At 26.8% G+C, this 20,652-nt stretch overlaps 2 protein-coding genes across 2 annotated transcripts; one reads left to right on the top strand and one right to left on the bottom strand.

Moving 5' to 3' along the window:
- Positions 1 to 1,370: 1,370 nt before the first annotated feature.
- LOC130674578 (7SK snRNA methylphosphate capping enzyme-like) lies at positions 1,371 to 11,685 on the bottom strand. Its single transcript, XM_057479942.1, has 4 exons — positions 11,511 to 11,685; positions 7,255 to 8,929; positions 6,177 to 6,395; positions 1,371 to 4,711 (listed from the first exon to the last, which is right to left on the bottom strand). Exons 2-4 carry the CDS (start codon positions 8,905 to 8,907, stop codon positions 3,911 to 3,913), a joined length of 2,673 nt encoding a protein of 890 aa, XP_057335925.1. The 5' UTR covers positions 8,908 to 8,929; positions 11,511 to 11,685; the 3' UTR covers positions 1,371 to 3,910.
- LOC130674579 (probable protein phosphatase DDB_G0282105) lies at positions 11,306 to 15,276 on the top strand. The gene is made up of 3 exons (XM_057479943.1): positions 11,306 to 11,442; positions 13,352 to 13,437; positions 14,578 to 15,276. The coding sequence occupies exons 1-3, from the start codon at positions 11,340 to 11,342 to the stop codon at positions 15,073 to 15,075; spliced, it is 687 nt and encodes a 228-aa protein (XP_057335926.1). The 5' UTR covers positions 11,306 to 11,339; the 3' UTR covers positions 15,076 to 15,276.
- The last annotated feature ends 5,376 nt before the right edge of the window (positions 15,277 to 20,652 follow it).

The following is a 20,652-nucleotide window of genomic DNA, read 5'->3' as shown; positions in this document are numbered from 1 at the left end:
AATTTAATACTTCTTATGATATTAATTTTCGAATGGCATTCACAATTAATTTCAAAATAATTAACATGTGTAAAATAATATTTATAAAATAAATTTACTTAATATACGGAAATTACAAAATTTTTAAAAATTAATTTTCCAAATTTTATCAGAAATCGAAGTAAAAAATTCTTCTTTTTTTTAATTAATTAATTAATTATTAGGGTGACCGTTAAGAAATTAATTTTCTCAGACGCTTGATAAAAATCTTCTTTTCAGTGAAAAAATATGTGGGGAATTTGGTTTTTTTTTTTTTTTAATAAAAAGAACACGTGCCTCAGGACGATCAAAGTTCATTTTTCAACACAATCGCGGTTTTTTTTAAATATCTCATGAAAAATGCAGATTAAAGGAAAAAATCATAGGAACAATTTTGTAGAAAATTAAATTCTTGACAAAAAAGGTTCTATTCATTTTTTTCATAAAATGCGTATTTTCGAAGATTTTAAAAAAAAACTTTTTTAAATCTTAGTTGAACTCTATAAGAATAAGAAAACTCTAAAGATCTAGAAAAGTTTTTTTTTAAATATCTCATGAAATATGCAGATTAGAGAAAAAACTCATAGGAACAGTTTTGTAGGAAATTAAATTCTTGACAAAAAAGGTCATATTCATATTTTTTATAAAATGCGTATTTATGAAGATATTCCAAAAAAACTTTTTTAGATCTTATTCTTATAATATTCAACTGACGATTTGAAAAAAGTTTTTTTAAAATATCTTCATAAATACGCATTTTATAAAAAAAATGAACATGACCTTTTTTGTCAAGAATTTAATTTCCTACAAAACTGTTCCTATGATTTTTTCCTTTAATCTCCATATTTCATGAGATATTTAAAAAAAACCGCGATTGTATCGAAAAATGAAGTTTGATTGTCCTGCGGCACGTGTTCTTTTTACTTAGAAAAAAAAAAAAACCAAATTCCCCAGGTATATTTTCACTAAAAAGAAGCTTTTTATCAGTCGCCTGAGAAAATTAAATTTTTAACGACCACCCTATTAATTATTATTACTTTTTTTTCAATATTAATTATAATTAATTTTTAAAATTCTAATTATTATTTTATTGTAATGCTCAACATCACTTTATATTATTAACTGTACGTTCAACAATTACTTTTATTTTTATTAATTAATTTATTAATTTTTCAATTTTTCGCATTTGTTTTAAGTCTAAAGCCGAAAATCAGTCTTTTCATTAATAATTAATTAATAAATTAATTAATCAATCAATCAATCGAGTTGAACTATACATTTTTAATAGATCACTTTATTCTTTTAATAAACTTTACAAAAAAAAAGGAACAAATATTTAAAAAAAAAATTCATTAAATATATAAACGGAGAAAAAAAAATTAGAAATTAAAACTTGTTCCCTTTTTTTTTAATTAATTAGTTAATTAATACACAAATTTTTATAATAGTTTATTATTTTACAGGCACTCTATTTTTGCGGAAGTATTCGTAATCTAAGTACTGTCATAATAATCAAAAAAAAAATAATAATAATTAGAGTAAGAAATAAAATTTTTTTAAATTAGGATTGTTAATTTTTTAAAGTGATTATTAATAAGTGATTAATAATAAAATTAATCTCAATAGGAATTCGAAAAATAAAAAATACTATTTTGTAATAGAGTTAACTTAATTAAATATAAAGATTAACGATGACCAATTAATAATACATTAAGAAGGACAGGCATCAATTGCCTGCATTGTTTTTGCTGAATGTGTCAAATGCCTACAATATTTTTTCGTACGTTGGAAATTCTTACTGCTGTTGGCTACTAAAATTTATTCTACGGTTCTATTGCCTACAGAAATATTAAATATATAATTTAATTGCGAAAAAAATAATTGCAGTTCTATTGCCTACAGAAAAATAATTCATGATGTCCAATTGATTGCTATTTAATTGTGAACCCAAATCAAAGAAATACCTGATTAATGTAGACGAGCTCCTGATTTTGCTGAGAAAATCTTGTACTTGTTGAGGAGAAATGACCAACGTTCAAGACCGATCACTTGATAAAAAAAAGACGATTGATCTGTAAAATATCAGAACCGCGGTAGTCTTGACAAAAGTATAACTCGCCATGTCCATAATAAGACACTGGGTTGAACCTCCTAGTCGACGCAGGGAATCACCTAATCAGGTCACTAATTTCTAGGGCCAGGATTTTTGCGTTAATTTTAAAATATTTAATAATTAGAGGTGTGAAATTTTTTATATTACGGGGAAAATATTGGTCTTATTAAAAAATTTTTTAAACAAAAGTTGTAGGAAATTTAATTTTCTAAAAAAAATGTCTCTTATAATTTTTTCTTAGGACTAATAAGAAAGCGGTAAATTCAAAATTAAGATTTTCATAAATCCCCAAATTTTGAATCATTCATTATGAATCTTAATTTTTGAATTACGGTGAAAATATTGATCGTATACGAAAATTATAGGATACACTTTTTTTAGAAAATTAAATTTCCTACAACTTTTGTTCGAAAACTTTTTTAATAAGACCAATATTTTCGCCGTAATATCAAAAATTTGAACTATTCATTTAAAAAATAAGGCAAAAATCTTGTCCCTACTAATTTCTGATAGAAAACTCTGTCAAGTTTTCCAGTGTTCTATTGTGAAAACTACCGAGGTTCTGATATTTTTCAGACCAGCTGCGTTTTTTTTATCACTAATCGGTCTTAAACGTTGGTCATTTCTCCTCAACAAGTACAAGATTTTCTCAGCAAATAAATCAGAAGCTTGTCTACATTAATTAGGAATTTCTTTGATTGGGTTCACAATTAAATAGCAATCAATTGAACATCATGAATTATTTTCTGTAGGCAATGGAACTGCAATTATTTTTTTTGCAATTAAATTACATATTTAATATTTCCGTAGGCAATAGAACCGTAGAATAAATTTTAGTGGCCAACTGAGCAGTAAGAATTTATAATGTAGAAAAAATCATTTAGGGAACTGATGCCTTTCCTTTTAGAAATACAATTCAATACATTATGCATTTTTTTTGCTTATTGTTTTGTCGAATTAATTAGATTTTATTTATGAACATGCGAGATTATTAATTTCGACTAGCTGCACGTTCGATAGAAAAAACTTTTTTTTTTATAAGTAGTAATACTTTTTTGATACATTTCATTTTTATTAACAATTTCAATAAACGATTAAATTATTTTCAAATAATTCAATTTGTTTTTCAAATATTAAAATGATTGTGTATAAAGTTTATAAGTAAAAATTTTAATAAATTAATTTTTAAGAATTTGCGAATAGTATTCGAATAAAATTTCAATTTCATAATTCAATTTTATTTTAATTATTCGAAAAGTTTAAAGTATTTGTGAGTTTTCGAATTTTTCACAATTTTTTCAATTCAAAAATTTAATTCGAATTTTGAGTATTTAATTTTTTATTCCCATGTTTTCCAAAACTCCAAATTTGAACTTTTTTATCTGGTTCGAATTTTGAATTCCGATTAAATTTAAAAAAATCGAGTAAGTAAATAATTCAAATAATTCGCTTCGAATTTTTACCAAATAATTTTCAAATTTTTAAACCCGAACCAAAATATCGGCTCGAATTCATCTTAATTTTTAAATTCCCCAAATAATTTATACAAATTTTTTACACTAATTTACAGCCAATTCGAAAACTTACAATTAATTACAAAATAAAAAAATTATTCGCATATTCCTACTAAATATAAATTTCCAAAAGAAAAAAAAATATTACTGCTTAAAAAAAAAATTTTTTTCGTTAAATGAAAATGAAAAATAAACAGAAAATCGTACAATAAAATAAGCACCTTAATGAATAATTATTACTACCAATTAATAACATAATTAATATTTATGTCTTATCCGTAATTATCTCATCACTACTTGAATCTTTCCCTGCATTACAACTTTTTGTCTGTTGGTTTAATCCGGCATCTAAATTTTCTACGTTATAATTTTCCTTTGGTGTGAAATTTCCCGGATGTTTCTCAAGTTGATCATCAGAAATTTTTTTCTTTTTCCCGCCATCATCATGATCATTTACTTCATTATTTTTTCTTTTACGATCGTCATCGGTCTTAGTGACGTCATTGCAGTCACTGGTCGCAGCACCAGTTTGTGGCTGGACAATCAAATTATCATCAATTTTAATGTTGGGATTACTGACAGTACCGACATCAACGTAACACATTTTCTCGGGTTCAAATGCCGACTGACTGTTGTCGTTGTGACTCGGGGTGTCGTAGCACGGAGTCGAACTCGGCGCGTAAACGTTTTCCAACTGATCGTAGTGACTACTCATTGATTCGCTGCTGCGTTGACTCAAATTCGACAGATTGCCGCATAATTTACTCGCCGGGCTCTTAATTATCGGAAACAGATCGCGTTCGAATGCCCGGATTTCGGAATCTTTTTTTTCTTGGGCGCGAGCTACGAAACGGGTTATTGTTGATGATGGGGCTGCTATGGTACGGGACGCGGGACTCGTTCCGGCTTTGGTGAACAATTGAATTGGCCGCTGGAAACCTTTTGACGGGTGCGGTGGAATTGACACGACCTCGCACTGAGTGAATCCGACCTCGGGTGATATCAGATATTGGGTGAATTTTTGGGGAAAAAATTCTATACTGTGGTAATTCCGGTAGATCCGTTCCTGAAAAAAAAATATATTGATTATTAATTTTTAAATTTATGGAAATAATTTTGAGCTAGTTTAAAAATATTTTTTAATCGTAAATTTTATTAGGAAATTGTGTGTATGATGGCCACAGATTTTGGAGATTTAAATTCCCTGACTTTTCCAGGTATTTCAGTCAAACAATTTTAAAATTCCCTGACTATGTGTAGTAATATTAAATCATTGGTAATATTTATTTAATTTAAAATAAAATGGTATAAGTCAGTTTAATCAATAATTAATCATTGTCGTTAAATGAAACTTTTTTTTATTATTTGTCAATGTTCATTGTTTTTTTTTTTTATTTATTAAATGAATAATTTTTTATTTTTGATTTGAAATCCATGTTTTTATATAACTTACTCTATAATAAAATATAAATAAATTTTTCATTTTCACTAGAATAAATTTCATAAATAAGAATATTTCATAGAATATTAATAAAGTATTAATGAAGTACGCGAATAATAAATATAGTGAAACTTATTAGTTCATTACTTATGTATACATTTAATGTTTTTAGTTTTTTAACTTGTCAATATGGATGTTAATAGATTGAAGATCCTGGCGATTGGTTTCTACTAAGACTTTTTTTTTCTAACAGCCTTGATAATTCTAACTGCTTCATTTTTTCGCTATTGGAATCAATTTCTACTAATTTTTTTTCCACATGGTTTTACAACCGCATTCGCGCCGCGTCACTTTTTGAACAGTTTTGACAGAAAACTAAATTTGGAGGATTTTTTCAGTCAAAAGAAAGAAAGTTACAATTTTTCCAGCTTTGTGACGAAATTCCCTGACATTTTCAGGTTTTCCAGAAATGTGGCCACCATGTGAAAGCACAATTTTTAATTAAATACAATTTGAAATTCAAAATAATGAGTTGGATTTTAATTCAAAAATTTTTAAAATACAGTACTAACTTTTTTTAAAAATCTTACTTAGTTTTTGATAATTGCGAGTTTATTAAAGTCTTGCTATGAAATTTTTCGTATTTAAAAATTAATTATACATAAAAAAAAGAATTTCAAATTAAAATTCAGGTTTTTTAAATTAATTGACTTATGGACAGTAAAAAAAAAAATTATTTTAATGACATAAAATAAAATACTCATTTTAATTTCTGTGACATTTATCACTGAAAATTAAAAGTTATGTAAAAATAAAGTATATAAATGAGTTTATTTATATTTTAAATTTATGACTGATTTGAACTTTAGTAACTTCAAGTAATTTGCTTTGAATTTCACGGAAAATTTTCACTAAAAAAATTCATTTTTACTAAAAAATTTTATATATTTTTCTAAAACATCTTATATTTTCAGTGATGTCTATATATTTTGTTTTAAGCGGATGTTATACCGAAAGCTCAAAGTAACTTAGGCTGATTATTTTTTTTTTAATTACTAATCTAATAAATAAATAAATAAATAGTACTTACAGTTAATCCTTTTTTCTTGCCGTAACTTGGCCAATTTTGTGCTTCTAATACTAAAACCCCACCGGGACGTAACTGAGCATGCATGCGCTTGAATGCCTGTTTCAATCCCGAATCACCGTGATTTAAATGAATCCATTTAGTGATTGACAGACAGAGAATTGTATCGAATTGTGGCTGCTCTGACTTCAATAGAGAATCATCTTCTAGTACATAGTTACCCTGCAAGCAAAATAATAATAATCAATAACACAATTATTTTAAAAACTATTTATTCAACACCCACTGCAATTTAAATCATTCGCGACCCGATATCTCATCACCCCTTCGAGTTACAAAAAAACTAAAGAGTGAAAATTTGTTCAGAATAAAATTCTACATAAAATTGATCTTTTACTAGAAATCGATTAAATCAATAGTTTTTGAGATATCCGTCACCATTCAAAATTTTGCCGCGCGATATTTTTCATTCCGCGCCTTCTTGGTCATTTATTCAATTTTGTGACTTAAAAACAACAGGTAAGACAATTTTTTACATAAACAATTTTGTTCAGAATAAAATTCTACGAAAAATTGATCTCTTACTAAAAATCGATAAAGTCAATAGTTTCCGAGATATCCGTCACCATTAAAAATATTGCCGCGTGATATTTTTCATTCCGCGGCGCTTTGGATATTTATTTAATTTTGTGACTTAAAAACAACAGATACGACAATTTTTTACATAAACAATTTTGTTCAGAATTAAATTCTACATAAAATTGATCTTTTACTAAAAATCGATAAAGTCAATAGTTGCCAAGATATCCGTCACCATTCAAAATTTTATCGCGCGGTATTTTTCATTGCGCGCCTTCTCAGGCATTCATTCAATTTTATGACTTGAAAACTACAGATACGACAATTTTTCACATAAACAATTTTGTTCAGAATTAAATTTCCTACAAAAAAGTATTTTTATAAAAAAGTCGTCAAGTCGATAGTTTTCCAGATAATCCAGTTTTCAACTCCCACTCAAATTTACTCCAAAAAGCTGAAAAAAAATTCGTAATCATATTGATTAAAAAAAAAAAATAATTACCTGTACAAATGTAACATTATACGGAAATCCTTTATGGTTTTTATTTTTGGTGAAACCCGGTACATCAATAGGCCCGTAATTAATTGGCATCGACATCGGGAAGAAACTTGAATCGCAATCATTAGTCGCGCTGCCATTGTCGTCATTACTAGCCGGTGATCTCACACAATTAACGTAATGTTTTATGTTACTTCTTGCAATACCAATCAACTTACGATCAATATCAATGCCCGTAACACTGCGGGCGGCTAAATCGCGTGCTACTGATAACGTAATATGCCCGATGTTGCACCCAATGTCAAGAATATCTTTGTTGTAAAATAATTCTTTGCGTTGCGCGAAAACTGTCAGCCGCGGGTCTATTTCATGATGCAGATTACGGTACCCATAGTAACGGTCATAATTACCGTACTGATAACGCGAATTTTTCTCGCGAAATTTCGGAACTATCAGTCCCGTCTGCGACACTTTTTTCTTCTTGTCCTGATTGGGCCTATGCGGTGGTCTCGTTTTCCAAGCGCCCGGTTGCGGGATAACCGGACTGACAATTTTGTCTTTAATGTCCAGTTTACGCACGCGTTTGTCTTTAGTTTCTATTTCTAGTCCTTTTAACCTCAGCTTATTTTTATCTTTCTGAGGACTCGGCGCTTCAACTTTAGCTTCTTTATCTTTCGAGTCCTTGTTGTCTTTAATTTGCTGCTGTTGCTGATGCTGCGGTTGGTTAACTTTGGTGTCTTTGACCTGTTGATGTTGCAACTGCGGCTGCGGTAAAGTTTTAATTTCTGTCTCTTTGACAGATTGCTGGGGTGCTGCTGTCACTTCAGCAACTGGAGACGAGGGCAATGACGTAACTGGTGAGGAAGCTGGATCTGCTTCCGGAAATTCTGGTTCAGTTGAAATTATTTCTGTCAGTTCGTCTTCTGCTGAAGATACGACTGAGCAAGTTGTCGATGACACAACAGCTGCTGGTATTTCCGGTATTTCTGTTGATAACTCGGGAGTAATTAACGTTATTGCTGGTACTGATGGTGGTTCTGATGACGATGATGTTGATGATGACGATGACGATACGCGAAATTTTTTAGGTTCTATTGGTGGCAGTAAAATTATTTCATCGGATTTAACTTCTGTTGTTTCGCTGCCGCTGTGACTGACATCTTCTTTACCAGAACCCGAGGACGCGCGTTTGCGCTTACGGTTGCGCCGCTTTGAAAATTTTTTTGTTGGGGAAATTAATTGTTTTTCGTACTCGTCATCGTTGCAATTACTTAGACTAAGTGGATCATTTATATTTGGCGGTATTATTACTTCAATTATTCCTTTGCGGTGTTTTGGTGTCGGCAATGGACTGGATTTAGGCGTCACTGCATTCATAGCCCGGTTTATTTCTTCATCTTGCATACTGTTCAAATTCAGTGGATCGCAAATATTACCGCCTAGTAAAAATTTTGTCGGCGGTATTATTCCGCCCTCTTTTTTACGCCTTTTGTAGGGAGGGAAAAATTTATTTGCATTGCTGCCGGTAAAACTTTGCAGCCGTTTACGGGAAAATTTAAAATGTCGCGACTGATTAAACATTTTACGAGTTTTTTCATTTTCTTTCTTCCCCACGTGACCGACTTTTGAAGTGCGATCTACTTGAGCTGATGACATTTTTTTTTATTGCTTTTTTTATCTGAAAAAAATAAAATACTTCAGATACTAATTGACAAATAATTCATTTTGTTATCGTTTGTTATAAAATTTATGTTTTTAATTTATTTATAGTTAAATTAGTCATTAAGAAATTAATTATCATTTTTTATCAATTGCGTTGTGAAAACGAAGTTATTTATTTTTTTTTTTAATAAATTATAAAAATTTTAGAATGATACTGAAGTTAGTAGACGTCAGATAATTTTTGAATTTTTTTTTTAAATGGTAAATTAGAGAGAAAAATTTTTTTAAAAAAATTGCACTTATAGATTTTTGAATTTTCTACATGTGCATTTTTTTAGTTTTTTTTTAAATGGTAAATTAGAGAGAAAAAATATTTTGAAAAAATTGCGCTTATAGATTTTTTTATTTTTTACATGTGCATTTTTTTATTTATTTTTTTTTTTATTTTAATAAATTATAAAAATTTTAGAATGATACTAAAGTTAGCAGACGTCAGATAATTTTTGGATTTGTTTTTTAAATGGTAAATTAGAGAGAAAAAATATTTTGAAAAAATTGCACTTATAGATTTTTTAATTTTCTACATGTGCATTTTTTTTAGTTTTTTTTTTTTTTAATTAATTATAAAAATTTTAGAATGATACTGAAGTTAGCAGACGTCAGATAATTTTTGGATTTCTTTTTAATGGTAAATTAGAGAAAAAAAAATTTTGGAAAAATTTCACTAATAGATTTTTTAATTTTCTACACATGCACATATTTTTTTTTTTTTTTTAATCAATTTGTTGAAAAAAAAATCGAAAATTGTTAATTTTCTGTACAGAAAAAAAAGGATTTTTTGATGCGAAAAATTTTGATTTGCCTCTAGTAATTTTTTGCATTTACAAATTTTTAAAAAATTTTCTTGGACCAAGAAAACTTTTTTTTTCTGTCTAAAAACTTCAGGATCGTAATTTTTTTCTATTGAGAATTTTTAAATTTCAAATCCCCGCCCTTTTTGGTAAATTTGAAAATACGGAGCAGTAGCGGGTGGCAAAATTGTAAATTAAAAAAAATTGTCAAAAATAAAAAACAAAATTAATCAAAGTCACGTAAATAATTTGAAAAAATTACGAATTCATCGTTGGACTTAATTTAGTATATAAATTTCGACTTTTAAACTCGACGTATAGAGTCACGACTATGACGTAAATATCAAACGTCCATATACGTAAAGTTTAAAAATTTCAATTTCTTAATTAAATTACTTCCAATTATCAACTCATAATTACTGTAAACATTTTTTAAACAATCTACGAGTTATTTTAATTGACACCGCACTTTTTTTTTTTAATTAATTAAAAATTTTAAATGAAATTTATTTTTCAATTAAATTATCAATCACATATTTTTAATTAATGACCAAAATAACTGTAATTAATTATTTCTGTATTTAAGATTTGCACACGTGCCAGTACTAAAAATTTTTAAAATTAAAAAAAAGCGGGGAGAATCTCATTAATTTGAATTTTTGAAAATTTCGTATTTTTTATTAATTAACTTTAATAACTGTGATTATTTCTGTATTTAAAATTTGAATACGCGCCAGCTAGAAATTTTAAAAATTAAAAAAAAAACGGGGAGAAATTTCATTAATTCGAATTTTTTCAAATTTCATATTTTTAATACTTTTTATTAATTACCTCTAATTACTGTAATTATTTTTGTATCTAAAATGTGGATACGCGACAGTACTAAAAAATTTTTAAATTCCAAAAAAATAAAGGGGGGGAAATTTCAATAATTTGAATTTTTTCATATTTCGTATTTTTATTAATTATTTAAAATTACTGTAATTATTTTTGTATTTAAAATTTGGATACGCGCCAGTCCTATAAATTTTCAAAATTTTGAAAAAAATACAGAGGGCGGGGAATCTCAAAACTTTGAATTTTTTTAAATTTCATATTCTCAATACTTTTTATTAATTACTGTAATTATTTGTATTTAAAATTTTGATGCGCGCCCGCACTAGAAATTTTCAAAATCTAAAAAAACAAAGGGGGGGAAATCTCAATAATTTGAATTTAAAAAATTTCCATCTTCAACTTTTCCACCAAATTATTAAAATCCATTAAAAGAATTTATATAAAACTATATAGTGATATATTTTTATTATCTAAAATATTTATCACCACGTGGACTGAATAAATAAAAAAAAAAAAAAAAAAGTTTAAAACATCTTGCGGAAAATAAATAAATTACGATTGTGATAAGAAAAATTTTTAAATGATAAACGATATAAAAATAATGACAATAGTAAAATTAATAGAATAATGAATAGTAAATTAAAAAAAAAAAAAAAAAAAACAATGATAGTAAACTCGCGATAGGCAATAAATTATAATAAAAATAATACGAGTAAGAGAGTAAGAGTAAGTTGGGTGATGAATAACATTGATGTTGATGAAGATGTTAATTTTATGTTAAATTATCGTTCCCGCGTCAGCACATGCGCACTATGTAGTTTATACAGTCCGAAAGCGGATGGTAAGTAATGCCTAGATGTTTTATTTCTATTTAATAACTTTATATGTCTGTTTTAATATATTACATACCTTTTAATTATTGTACGTCGAACACACTTGATTATTTGTCCACTCAATAACTTTATTAAGCACAATAATGCGCCATTACGGGATAATATGTGACGCAGAGAGATCAAACGACGATGTGCGACCATCAACGATGGCGAATAGTTGCTTGAGATATAATTCACTTGCCTGCTATACTATTTCTCCACCATTTTCCATGTGGGTAGCGCTCGTGTACTCGACACTAAATTATTCGGGTGTTTTCGGAAGTTTTCGGGTTCCCGCTAAATTTTACCAAATTAAAAAAAAATTTGGTCTTTTAATTTTATTTTCGGGTGTGAAAATAAAATTATCACGTGAACTTAACAGATGACTAACAATTTTTTTATTTTTTTTTTACGGATCGATTAAAAAAAAAAAGTAAAAAAATGCACATGTAGAAAATTTAAAAAACTATAGGTGCAATTTTTTTGAATATTTTTTTTTTTATAATTTAACGTGTAAAATAAAATCCAAAAATTATTAGTCGGTTAACTTCAGTATCATCCTGAAGTTAACAGACGATTAACGATTTTTTGATTTTTTTTTAACAAATCGATTGAAAAAAAAAAGTAAAAAAATGCACATGTAGAAAATTTAAAAAACTATAGGTGCAATTTTTTTGAATATTTTTTTTTAAACTTTATCGTTTTAAAAAAAATCCCAAACTTATTAAACGTCGGCTGACTTCAGTAGCGTAAGAAAATTATTTTTTAAAATTTTTGTTTGAGGGGTAAAAAAAAAAAATTAATTTAAATTTCATATTCAGGTGTGAAAATTAAAAATTTTTACTTAGGATAAAAAGTATTTTTTTAATTAATTTTTAAAATTTGAATTTTAAAAAATTCTAGCTGTCAAAAAAAAGTTTAATTGATTTTTTGTAAATATCTAAGTAAATATTGAGTTAATGAAAAAATTACAAGATACCTTTTTTGTAAAGCGTTAAATCCTGTACAAAAAAAGTATCTTGTGTTTTTTTTTAAAATTGAGTAGATTTTGAGATATGAGGAGTTTAAGTGTCTAGAGTTATTGGTACCTCATGTAACTGTCAAAAGTCAACGTAATAAATTTCCGTTTTTTTAAATTTGAATTTTTGTAGCAGAAAATTAAAATTTTTGGAAAATTAAACAGCAAAATACATAACATATAGAATATATATTATATATATAATATCAAAAGAAAATTTAATATAAAGTATAAAAAATCTCTTAGATATTTTTTTTTTTTTTTCATTCAATTAAACTATTTTACTACAATTAAATTTCATATAATTATTAAAAATTAATTTCAAAAATTTCAAAATTTTTTATTGACATTCAGGCCAAAAATTTGTGATTTTTTTTTTCTTAATTTTTGAATAACAATAACAATTTATTTATAATCCTGTAAAAATTCCATTTTTTTTACATTTCAAAATTTGAAATTTTAATAAAATTAAAAATATAATTACTGAAAATTAAACCCATTGTTCATTTGTTTTAAACTAATGAGCCCCACATTTCCGTGATTGGTGTCCGCACATCAATAGCACGAAATTAGCAGCATTTAAAATGAAAAATAAAAAATAAATTACATCGCGATTTAAATTATAACGTCAGTTTAGTTGAGTCAACGCGTCTTTTGTGCTTTCCGTAATTTAGGATTAGGCAATAATTGGTAATTAACTAGTAAATTAAATACCATTAAAGTAATACTAGATATAAAAATACAAAATAAAAAAAAGTACTCGTGATAAAAGTTATCAACAATAATGGCTGAAAAATTATCATCGTACTTTGGAAATAATAATAACAGCCCATTTAAAATTTTTGAATGCTGTAATTTAGATAATTATAATCAAACTCCCAGAAGTTCACGTCGTGTCCAGAAGAAATTATTTACTACTGATTTCAATGATAGAGTCGGCCAACAAGTAAATTATTTATTACCAGTATTTATTATTAAAATCGGAGTAAATGCGGAGTAAACCGAAATTCACTTTAATTTTTGAACTCCGGTTCGCAGTGAAATTCATTTCTGAAAGGATTTTGTTTTCACATTGACTCCGAATCAAAATAAATGCGGATTTAAATAAAATTCAGTTCACTCCGAAATTACTCCTTTGAAAAAATTAACTCCGTATTTACTCCTGTATGAAGTGAATTTTTTTCGAAACCACAGAAAAAAATTATTTCTCAACACAAAAAAATTTTACTCCCAAAGAAATTTTTTCATTATGAATTCCCTGGTGGAATTTTTTGGGAATTTTCTCTGCAGAACTCAGTTCTAAAGTTCTGAAGACTTTTTCAAAGTTTTTCAAAGAAAAGTCAGAAAAATTTCCACCAGGGTTAAAGACAAAAATTTTCTGAAGGCAAGAAAAAGTTTCCAGTCCTAAGAAAATTTTTGATTTTATTTCGTAATTCAAAATGTTTTTTGTGCCAAGAAATCTTTTTTTTCTGAGCAGAATTTTGAATGTCGGAGTAATTTTGGATTTAAATAAAATTCATACTCCGAATTATGATTCTGAAGTTAGCAAACAAGTTTTTGGATTTTTTTTTTAAGCAAATAAATTACAAAAAAAAAAAAAACTAAAAAAATGCATATGTAGAAAATTTAAAAAACTATAGGTGCAATTTTTTGAAAAATTTTTTTTTTCAATGATTTAATTAAAAAAAAAAAAAAAACTAAAAAAATGCACATGTAGAAAATTAAAAAAACTACAGGTGCAATTTTTCAAAATATTTCTTTTTTTAAAATTTATCATTTTTACAAAAATTCAAAAATTACTAGACGTCGATTAATTTCAATATCATAAAATTACAATCCTCAAGTTAGCAGACAAAACAATTTTCGAATTCTGTTTTTCAAAAATTAAAAAAAAAGAAAAACTAAAAATATCCACATGTAGAAAATTTCAAAAGCTACAGGTGCAATTTTTCAAATATTTTTTTTTTTACAATTTATCGTCTATAAAAAAATTCAAAAATCATTAGACGTCAGCTGACTTCAAAATCATTCCGAATTTACTTCCAATTTTCGACAGTGAATTTAAATAAAAGTAAAAAATTTTTAGGTAAATCTACGGAATGAAAACTGCGTAACAAAATGTCTATTAAATATAAACTCCGTAAAAACTCCACCGATGATAAAATCTCCATATCATCAACCATCAGCTCCGACAAAACCGCGGCGATTTACAGACAAATCAGATCTGAAGCCTAAAAAATTGATTTTCAAAGACATCGAAGAACCAGAATCTGATCCAATCGAACTGTCATCGACTATTGGAATCAAATCTGATGACAAAGTCCTGCAGGAAAAGCAGCCGTATTTTTCCAGAGGACCAGCATCAGCATCAACATCAACATTAAATAAAAATAATGAACGATTTAAAATGAAGCGGAGAAATATAAACGACAATAAAGAAAATGATATCGAATTTCATTATCGGGACAATAAAAATTTAAATACAAATAATAATAACAATAAAAGTTCAATTAAAAAAGGATCGACATCCTTGACCCAAAAAAATTCAAACGCTAAAGTCGGGCTCAAACATTTAAGAGTATAATGGATTTATTTTTTTTTTTTCTTTTGTTCGCGTAAGAAATTTAATTGTCTTTATTAATTTATTGTCAGTTAGTTAATCATACGGTTTAATAACAGTAAATTTATTATCAAATAAAATAAAATTATGTTATTATTTAGTTACTTTAGGGGCAAGTAGGATTTAAATTTCTATTATTGAACTTTAATCATAAATAAATAATTTATTCTACAGATTAATTGTAGTTTTTATTTTTACTATTGTGTATTTTTTTTTTTTTTTTTTTTTTTATGTAACCTAATTACGTGTTATTGCTATGCGTTGGTATGATAAAAATAACCTACAAAAAAAAAGCAACGTAAGAAAAAAAAAACATTGATTGCAAAAAGAGAAGACGCGCAGGTGGCGCCGATCGATAAAGAAAATTTTGTGAAATTTTTTAGCGATTGTCGGTAATTTTCGCCTCTACTTTACTGATTTTTTTGGAGACGGTAAATTAGTTTTCTGTTTTGAATTCAATGATAGGGTACTCATTTTACGCGCGAGACTGTGCCAGGTTTCATATATTTATCTATATTATTAAGAGACTAAGGAAAATTTTGTTCCCGCCATATCTATATGATAAAATTAGTTAATGTTATTGAAATTGGTATCATTAGATAGGTCTTGACATGAATTTGTGCCTTTTCATACTTTAAACTCTTTTTAATTGCCAAGTATTGAGATAAATAGATTTATCTATATCATTCGAATTACATTTAAATTACGCGGGAAAAAAGACGATCGTATTTATTTTCTTTAAATAAATTAATACTTTAATTATTCTGTCACTAAATATCACTGAATGTCACTGAATATATATCTATATTATTTATATCGCGTTATTTATTCCAAAATGACAGATTTTTATGCTCCCTTTTGGTTTTAGGAAACTTCTCAAAGCCAAAAAAGTGTGGATAGAAAAAAAAAGGATTCATTGACACAAAAAATCTTTACTCGCCTAAAGAAAATTTTTACTTGGCCCAATAAATTTTTTGCATTGTGAATTGAAAACAAAAATTTATTTAGAAATAGAAAAAATTACTTGGCGCAAGGAATTATTTCTTGACCAAAAAAATCTTTTCTCGCCCCAAGACAGTTTTTGTATTTAATTGATAATGCATAAAATTTCTTGGTGCAAATTAAAATTTTGATGCGGCAAGAAATCCTTTTTTTCTGCGTATTTTATAAATTTAGTAGTGATATTTGGGCAGTCACGTAGTGACTGCAGGATGCTCGTTTTTATCTTAATAATTTATGATGTTGTGTCAATTGTTTATATTTATATCGCGTTACTAAACCAAAATGGCGTACGATTTTTTTTTTTTTCATTGCCAGTAGTTTTGGAAACTCATTTTGAAACCTAAAATTTAAAAGAGATTTTTGAAAGTCTAAAGGGCGAATCTTTAATTATATGCCCTTTTGATTTTTCAAATTTATTTAAATTTTGGGTTTCAAAATTAGTCTCCAAAATGATTTGTGATAAAAAAAAATATACTCCTTTTTGGTTTTCGAGTTTTCTAAACTAAAACGGACTGTCATCAAATTTCGTAAAAAAAAATGGACTTTTTTTAAAAGAAATTTTGGAGCTTGATACGAAAATTTGAAAAATTGGCAAAATACTTTATTCTGTAGGAAATTTAAAGGGATACGAAATTGTTCCTTATCAATGTTAGCAAATCTTTGATATTTAATGAGGAATTTTAATTTTAAAGTTAAGAAATTTCTTTGAATTGTCAAATTTCGTAAAGAAAAATCGACTTTTTCTTGAAGGACTTTTGCAGCTTGAACCAACAATTTGAAAAATTGGCAAAATACTTAATTCTGTAGGAAATTTAAAGGGCTACAAAATTGTTCCCTATCATTTTTCGCGCATCTTTCAAATTTAATGTGGAATATTGATTTTTAAGTTAAGAACTCAGTTCTTTGGAATACTATCGAATTTCACTGAAAATCTTTTTTCCACTTCCTAAACAACGCGCTACTTGTTTTCCGCGGATTTTATTTCACTTAGTATATATTTTTATATCTATCGTATATATTTCTATACTGTATTCATCCAATCACATTACAGATACTTTGCATTCATATATATTTTATCCACTTTTTATTATACATCAAAAAGAAGAAGGATAAAATAAAATTATTTTTTCCCGCCAATCAAAATTTGTTTTATTTTTTAAAAAATTTAAAATTTTTAGTAATCAACAAAATTATGATTATTATCATTTATGAAAATAAAATCTATACAAATTAATTCAAAAATTCCTACTCTACACTACAGCCTACAGCCTTATTATTATTCCCTCATATATATTTTAATATTTGCAATAATTATATATATAAAAATATAGATCACATGATTTACAATATGATACAAATATATATTTACTTATCATCATACGATTATAATTATCATACATATATATTTATATATACATATATATATATATATATATATATATATATATATATATATATATATATATATATATCTTGCGGGCAGTTTAGTCTTATGGTTTGAAGACTGATGATGAACTTTAACTTTTGCGATCGAGATATCGATTATTTAGGTCAAGTAATAACATAAATTTTTGATATACTCTCAATGATATTTATTAATATATAAATTATTGTACATAAATATATAGATTTTTATTGTTCTTTTTATAAACTCAAGTAGTTGATTAAATTATTACGAAATACAAAATTTTTATTTTTATTTTTAGAAAACTATTATTAGCCTCAAGGCCATATAGTTATTAAAAAAATATATTTATACATACATATATATATATATATATATATATATATAATTTTTCTCCAAAAATTTCATTAAATTACAAGCATAAAAAATATAAGATGCTAATAAATAATAATATACATAAACTAAGTCAATTAAATGACTATTGACACTGGTCAATATAAAAAAAAAAAAAATAAATAAATATGAAAATGAATCGAGAGTAGTATTTAAGATGACATTTTAAATCGTTATGTTAATCGTCTGGCATCAGGAGTTCGGGCAGGGTCATTAGGCCACTTTGACGTAAACGGATGCGATGATCCCCATGCCCCCAGGTCTTATATATGTATAATAATCTCTCTCATATCACTTGAAAAAGTACTTGAATAGAAACATACATACATACATATATACGTACATACACACATATACATACATACATATATACGTACATACACTGCAAAAAGAGCGGTTTGAAAATGGACTCATTTTAACTCCGCCTGGTGTTGAAATGAAATTAAACCGGTGTAAGAGGTGTAATTCGCTGGTGTTAAAACACCGGTGTAAAAGCGGGAGAAACTGCGTCCGCTCAGAGTATTAATTTTGGAAAGCTTATAAAACGCAAAAAATATCTTTACACACACATACATTCAAACACATGCACACACACACTCAAAAAACACATAAACACACGCGCGCACACTAAGTAAAATATTTTAACACCGGGAAATTTTATTTAACACCGGTACAGAATATTTACACCGGCGGCGGTGTTATTTTAACACCGGGAATTTTTCTTAACACCGGTACAGAATATTTCTACCAGCGGCGGTGTTATTTTAACACCGGGAAATTTTCTTAACACCGGTACAAAATATTTACATTGGCGGCCGCGTTATTTTAACACCGGGGAATTTTTTTTAACACCGGTACAGAATATTTACACCGATAGCAGAGTTATTTTAACACCGGAAAGTTTTATTTAACACCAGGAAGTTTTATTTAACACCGGGGAATTTTCCTTAACACCGGTACAGAATATTTACTCCGGCGGCGGCGTTATTTTAACACCGGGAAATTTTATTTAACACTGGTACAGAATATTTACACCGGCGGTGGTGTTATTTTAACACCGGGGAATTTTTCTTAACACCGGTACAGAATATTTACACCGGCGGTGGCGTTATTTTAACACTGATTTCGGTGTTGAAATTTAACACCGCAAATTTTATCACCTACACCGCTTGGAGTTACCCTGGTCATTTTTTACAGTGTAGATACATACATACATACATACATACATACATACATACATACACATATATATATATATATATATATATATATATATATATATATATTGACATATGATTTTATAATAACAATAATAGAATAAACTTAAAAAGTTTAATGACATGACACTAGTAATTTTGAAAAATAATTATTTGAAATTTGAAAAAAAATAAACAAATTTTTTTTTAATTTTGAGAATAATATTTGGTCATTACATTAAATATTAAAAATAATTGTGATTAAATAATTTTTTTTTCACAATACGATATTCACGAAAATGATAACCTCGGGTTATATATAATATATTACATTATATGGACATATATGTATATACTTACTCAACCATAAAATATATACTTACATGGTAAAATGTATAGTTATATATAAAGACAGCGTTATCACCCTTTTTTAACTTGGTAAAAAGTCCGACGATCGTGTTGCTAACTGCTTCACAATAACCCATAGGTTATCATTTGTAATTCATATATACATGTATGAATTCAAAAATGAACATACATATATATACATATATATGCGGGAAGTATAATTTCGCAATCGATTATACCATTTAGTTTCAATAGTTCCTATTAAATATACATATGTATATTGGACTGATTCAAAAAAATCGACTATTGAAGTTTTAGAGCTGGACATTAAAATGTAAATAACTAGAAAACTATGCGGAATTTTGAAAAACTTTATCAGAAAGAATTTGTAGGAAATAAAATTCTCTACAAAAAATATTCTATAACATTTTGTGATAAGTCTGATAGTTTCGCCGGAAAAATAAAAAGATCTCGAAATTTACTGAAAATTTGACTTCAAGCTCCAATAACTTTTGAACAGATAAATTTATCAAAAAATTATAAGAGACTTTTTTGTAGAGTGTTTAATTCCCTATGAAATTATATCCTGAGCTTAGCTGTACAATGAGCTATTGCTGGTATAAAATTCCAAAATTGAAATTTTTTTTCCCGTGTTATTTAAATGGGAAATAGAAAACTGCGATGAGCGGCCTCGGAATATTAATATTAAGAGCTCGTCTTTTAATGGACATCTTATTTCACCCCTTGCAACTATTTAATAGAGGGTTTCGAGAAAAAAAAAATAATCGATTTTTTTAAATCACTCTAATGTATATATTTATATATACATAAATAAAAGATTTCTAAAAATCAGTAATAGATTGTCGTTATCATTTTCTGATTACACTATCATCTATATGTATAATATATATATATATATATATATATATATATATAGCTATTAGATTCTCTGAAATTAATATCATTTCTTATATATATTTTAATATAATGTACTTAAATATTTCTAAAATAAATTATTAATATAATTAAAAAAAAAAAAAATTTCTTTTAAAAACTATACTTCACAAAAAATGTGGATAATTTTTTTTTTAATAGAAAAAAAAAATATAATTACTTTGATATAAAAAAATATTATCATTAAGGGAAGTTACGCAAAAATACGAGGTTACAGTTACATAAAAATATAAAAAAATTCCA

The sequence above is a fragment of the Microplitis mediator genome, chromosome 9 (assembly GCF_029852145.1).
Source record: "Microplitis mediator isolate UGA2020A chromosome 9, iyMicMedi2.1, whole genome shotgun sequence".
Taxonomy (NCBI): Eukaryota; Metazoa; Arthropoda; class Insecta; order Hymenoptera; family Braconidae; genus Microplitis; species Microplitis mediator.
Note: the sequence above shows the minus strand (reverse complement) of the source record. Positions and strands in the feature narration are given on the sequence as shown.

Bases quoted from the DNA above. Each gene is read 5' to 3' on its own strand.
- LOC130674578 (XM_057479942.1), bottom strand. From the start codon at position 8,907: ATGTCATCAGCTCAAGTAGATCGCACTTCAAAAGTCGGTCACGTGGGG. The intron at 6,396-7,254 runs GTAATTATTTTT...TTTTGCTTGCAG, and splicing joins ATAATGTTACATTTGTACAG to GGTAACTATGTACTAGAAGA. The intron at 4,712-6,176 runs GTAAGTACTATT...TTTTTTTTTCAG, and splicing joins GCAAGAAAAAAGGATTAACT to GAACGGATCTACCGGAATTA.
- LOC130674579 (XM_057479943.1), top strand. From the start codon at position 11,340: ATGAATAACATTGATGTTGATGAAGATGTTAATTTTATGTTAAATTAT. The intron at 11,443-13,351 runs GTAAGTAATGCC...GCTGTAATTTAG, and splicing joins ATACAGTCCGAAAGCGGATG to ATAATTATAATCAAACTCCC. The intron at 13,438-14,577 runs GTAAATTATTTA...AAAAATTTTTAG, and splicing joins ATGATAGAGTCGGCCAACAA to GTAAATCTACGGAATGAAAA.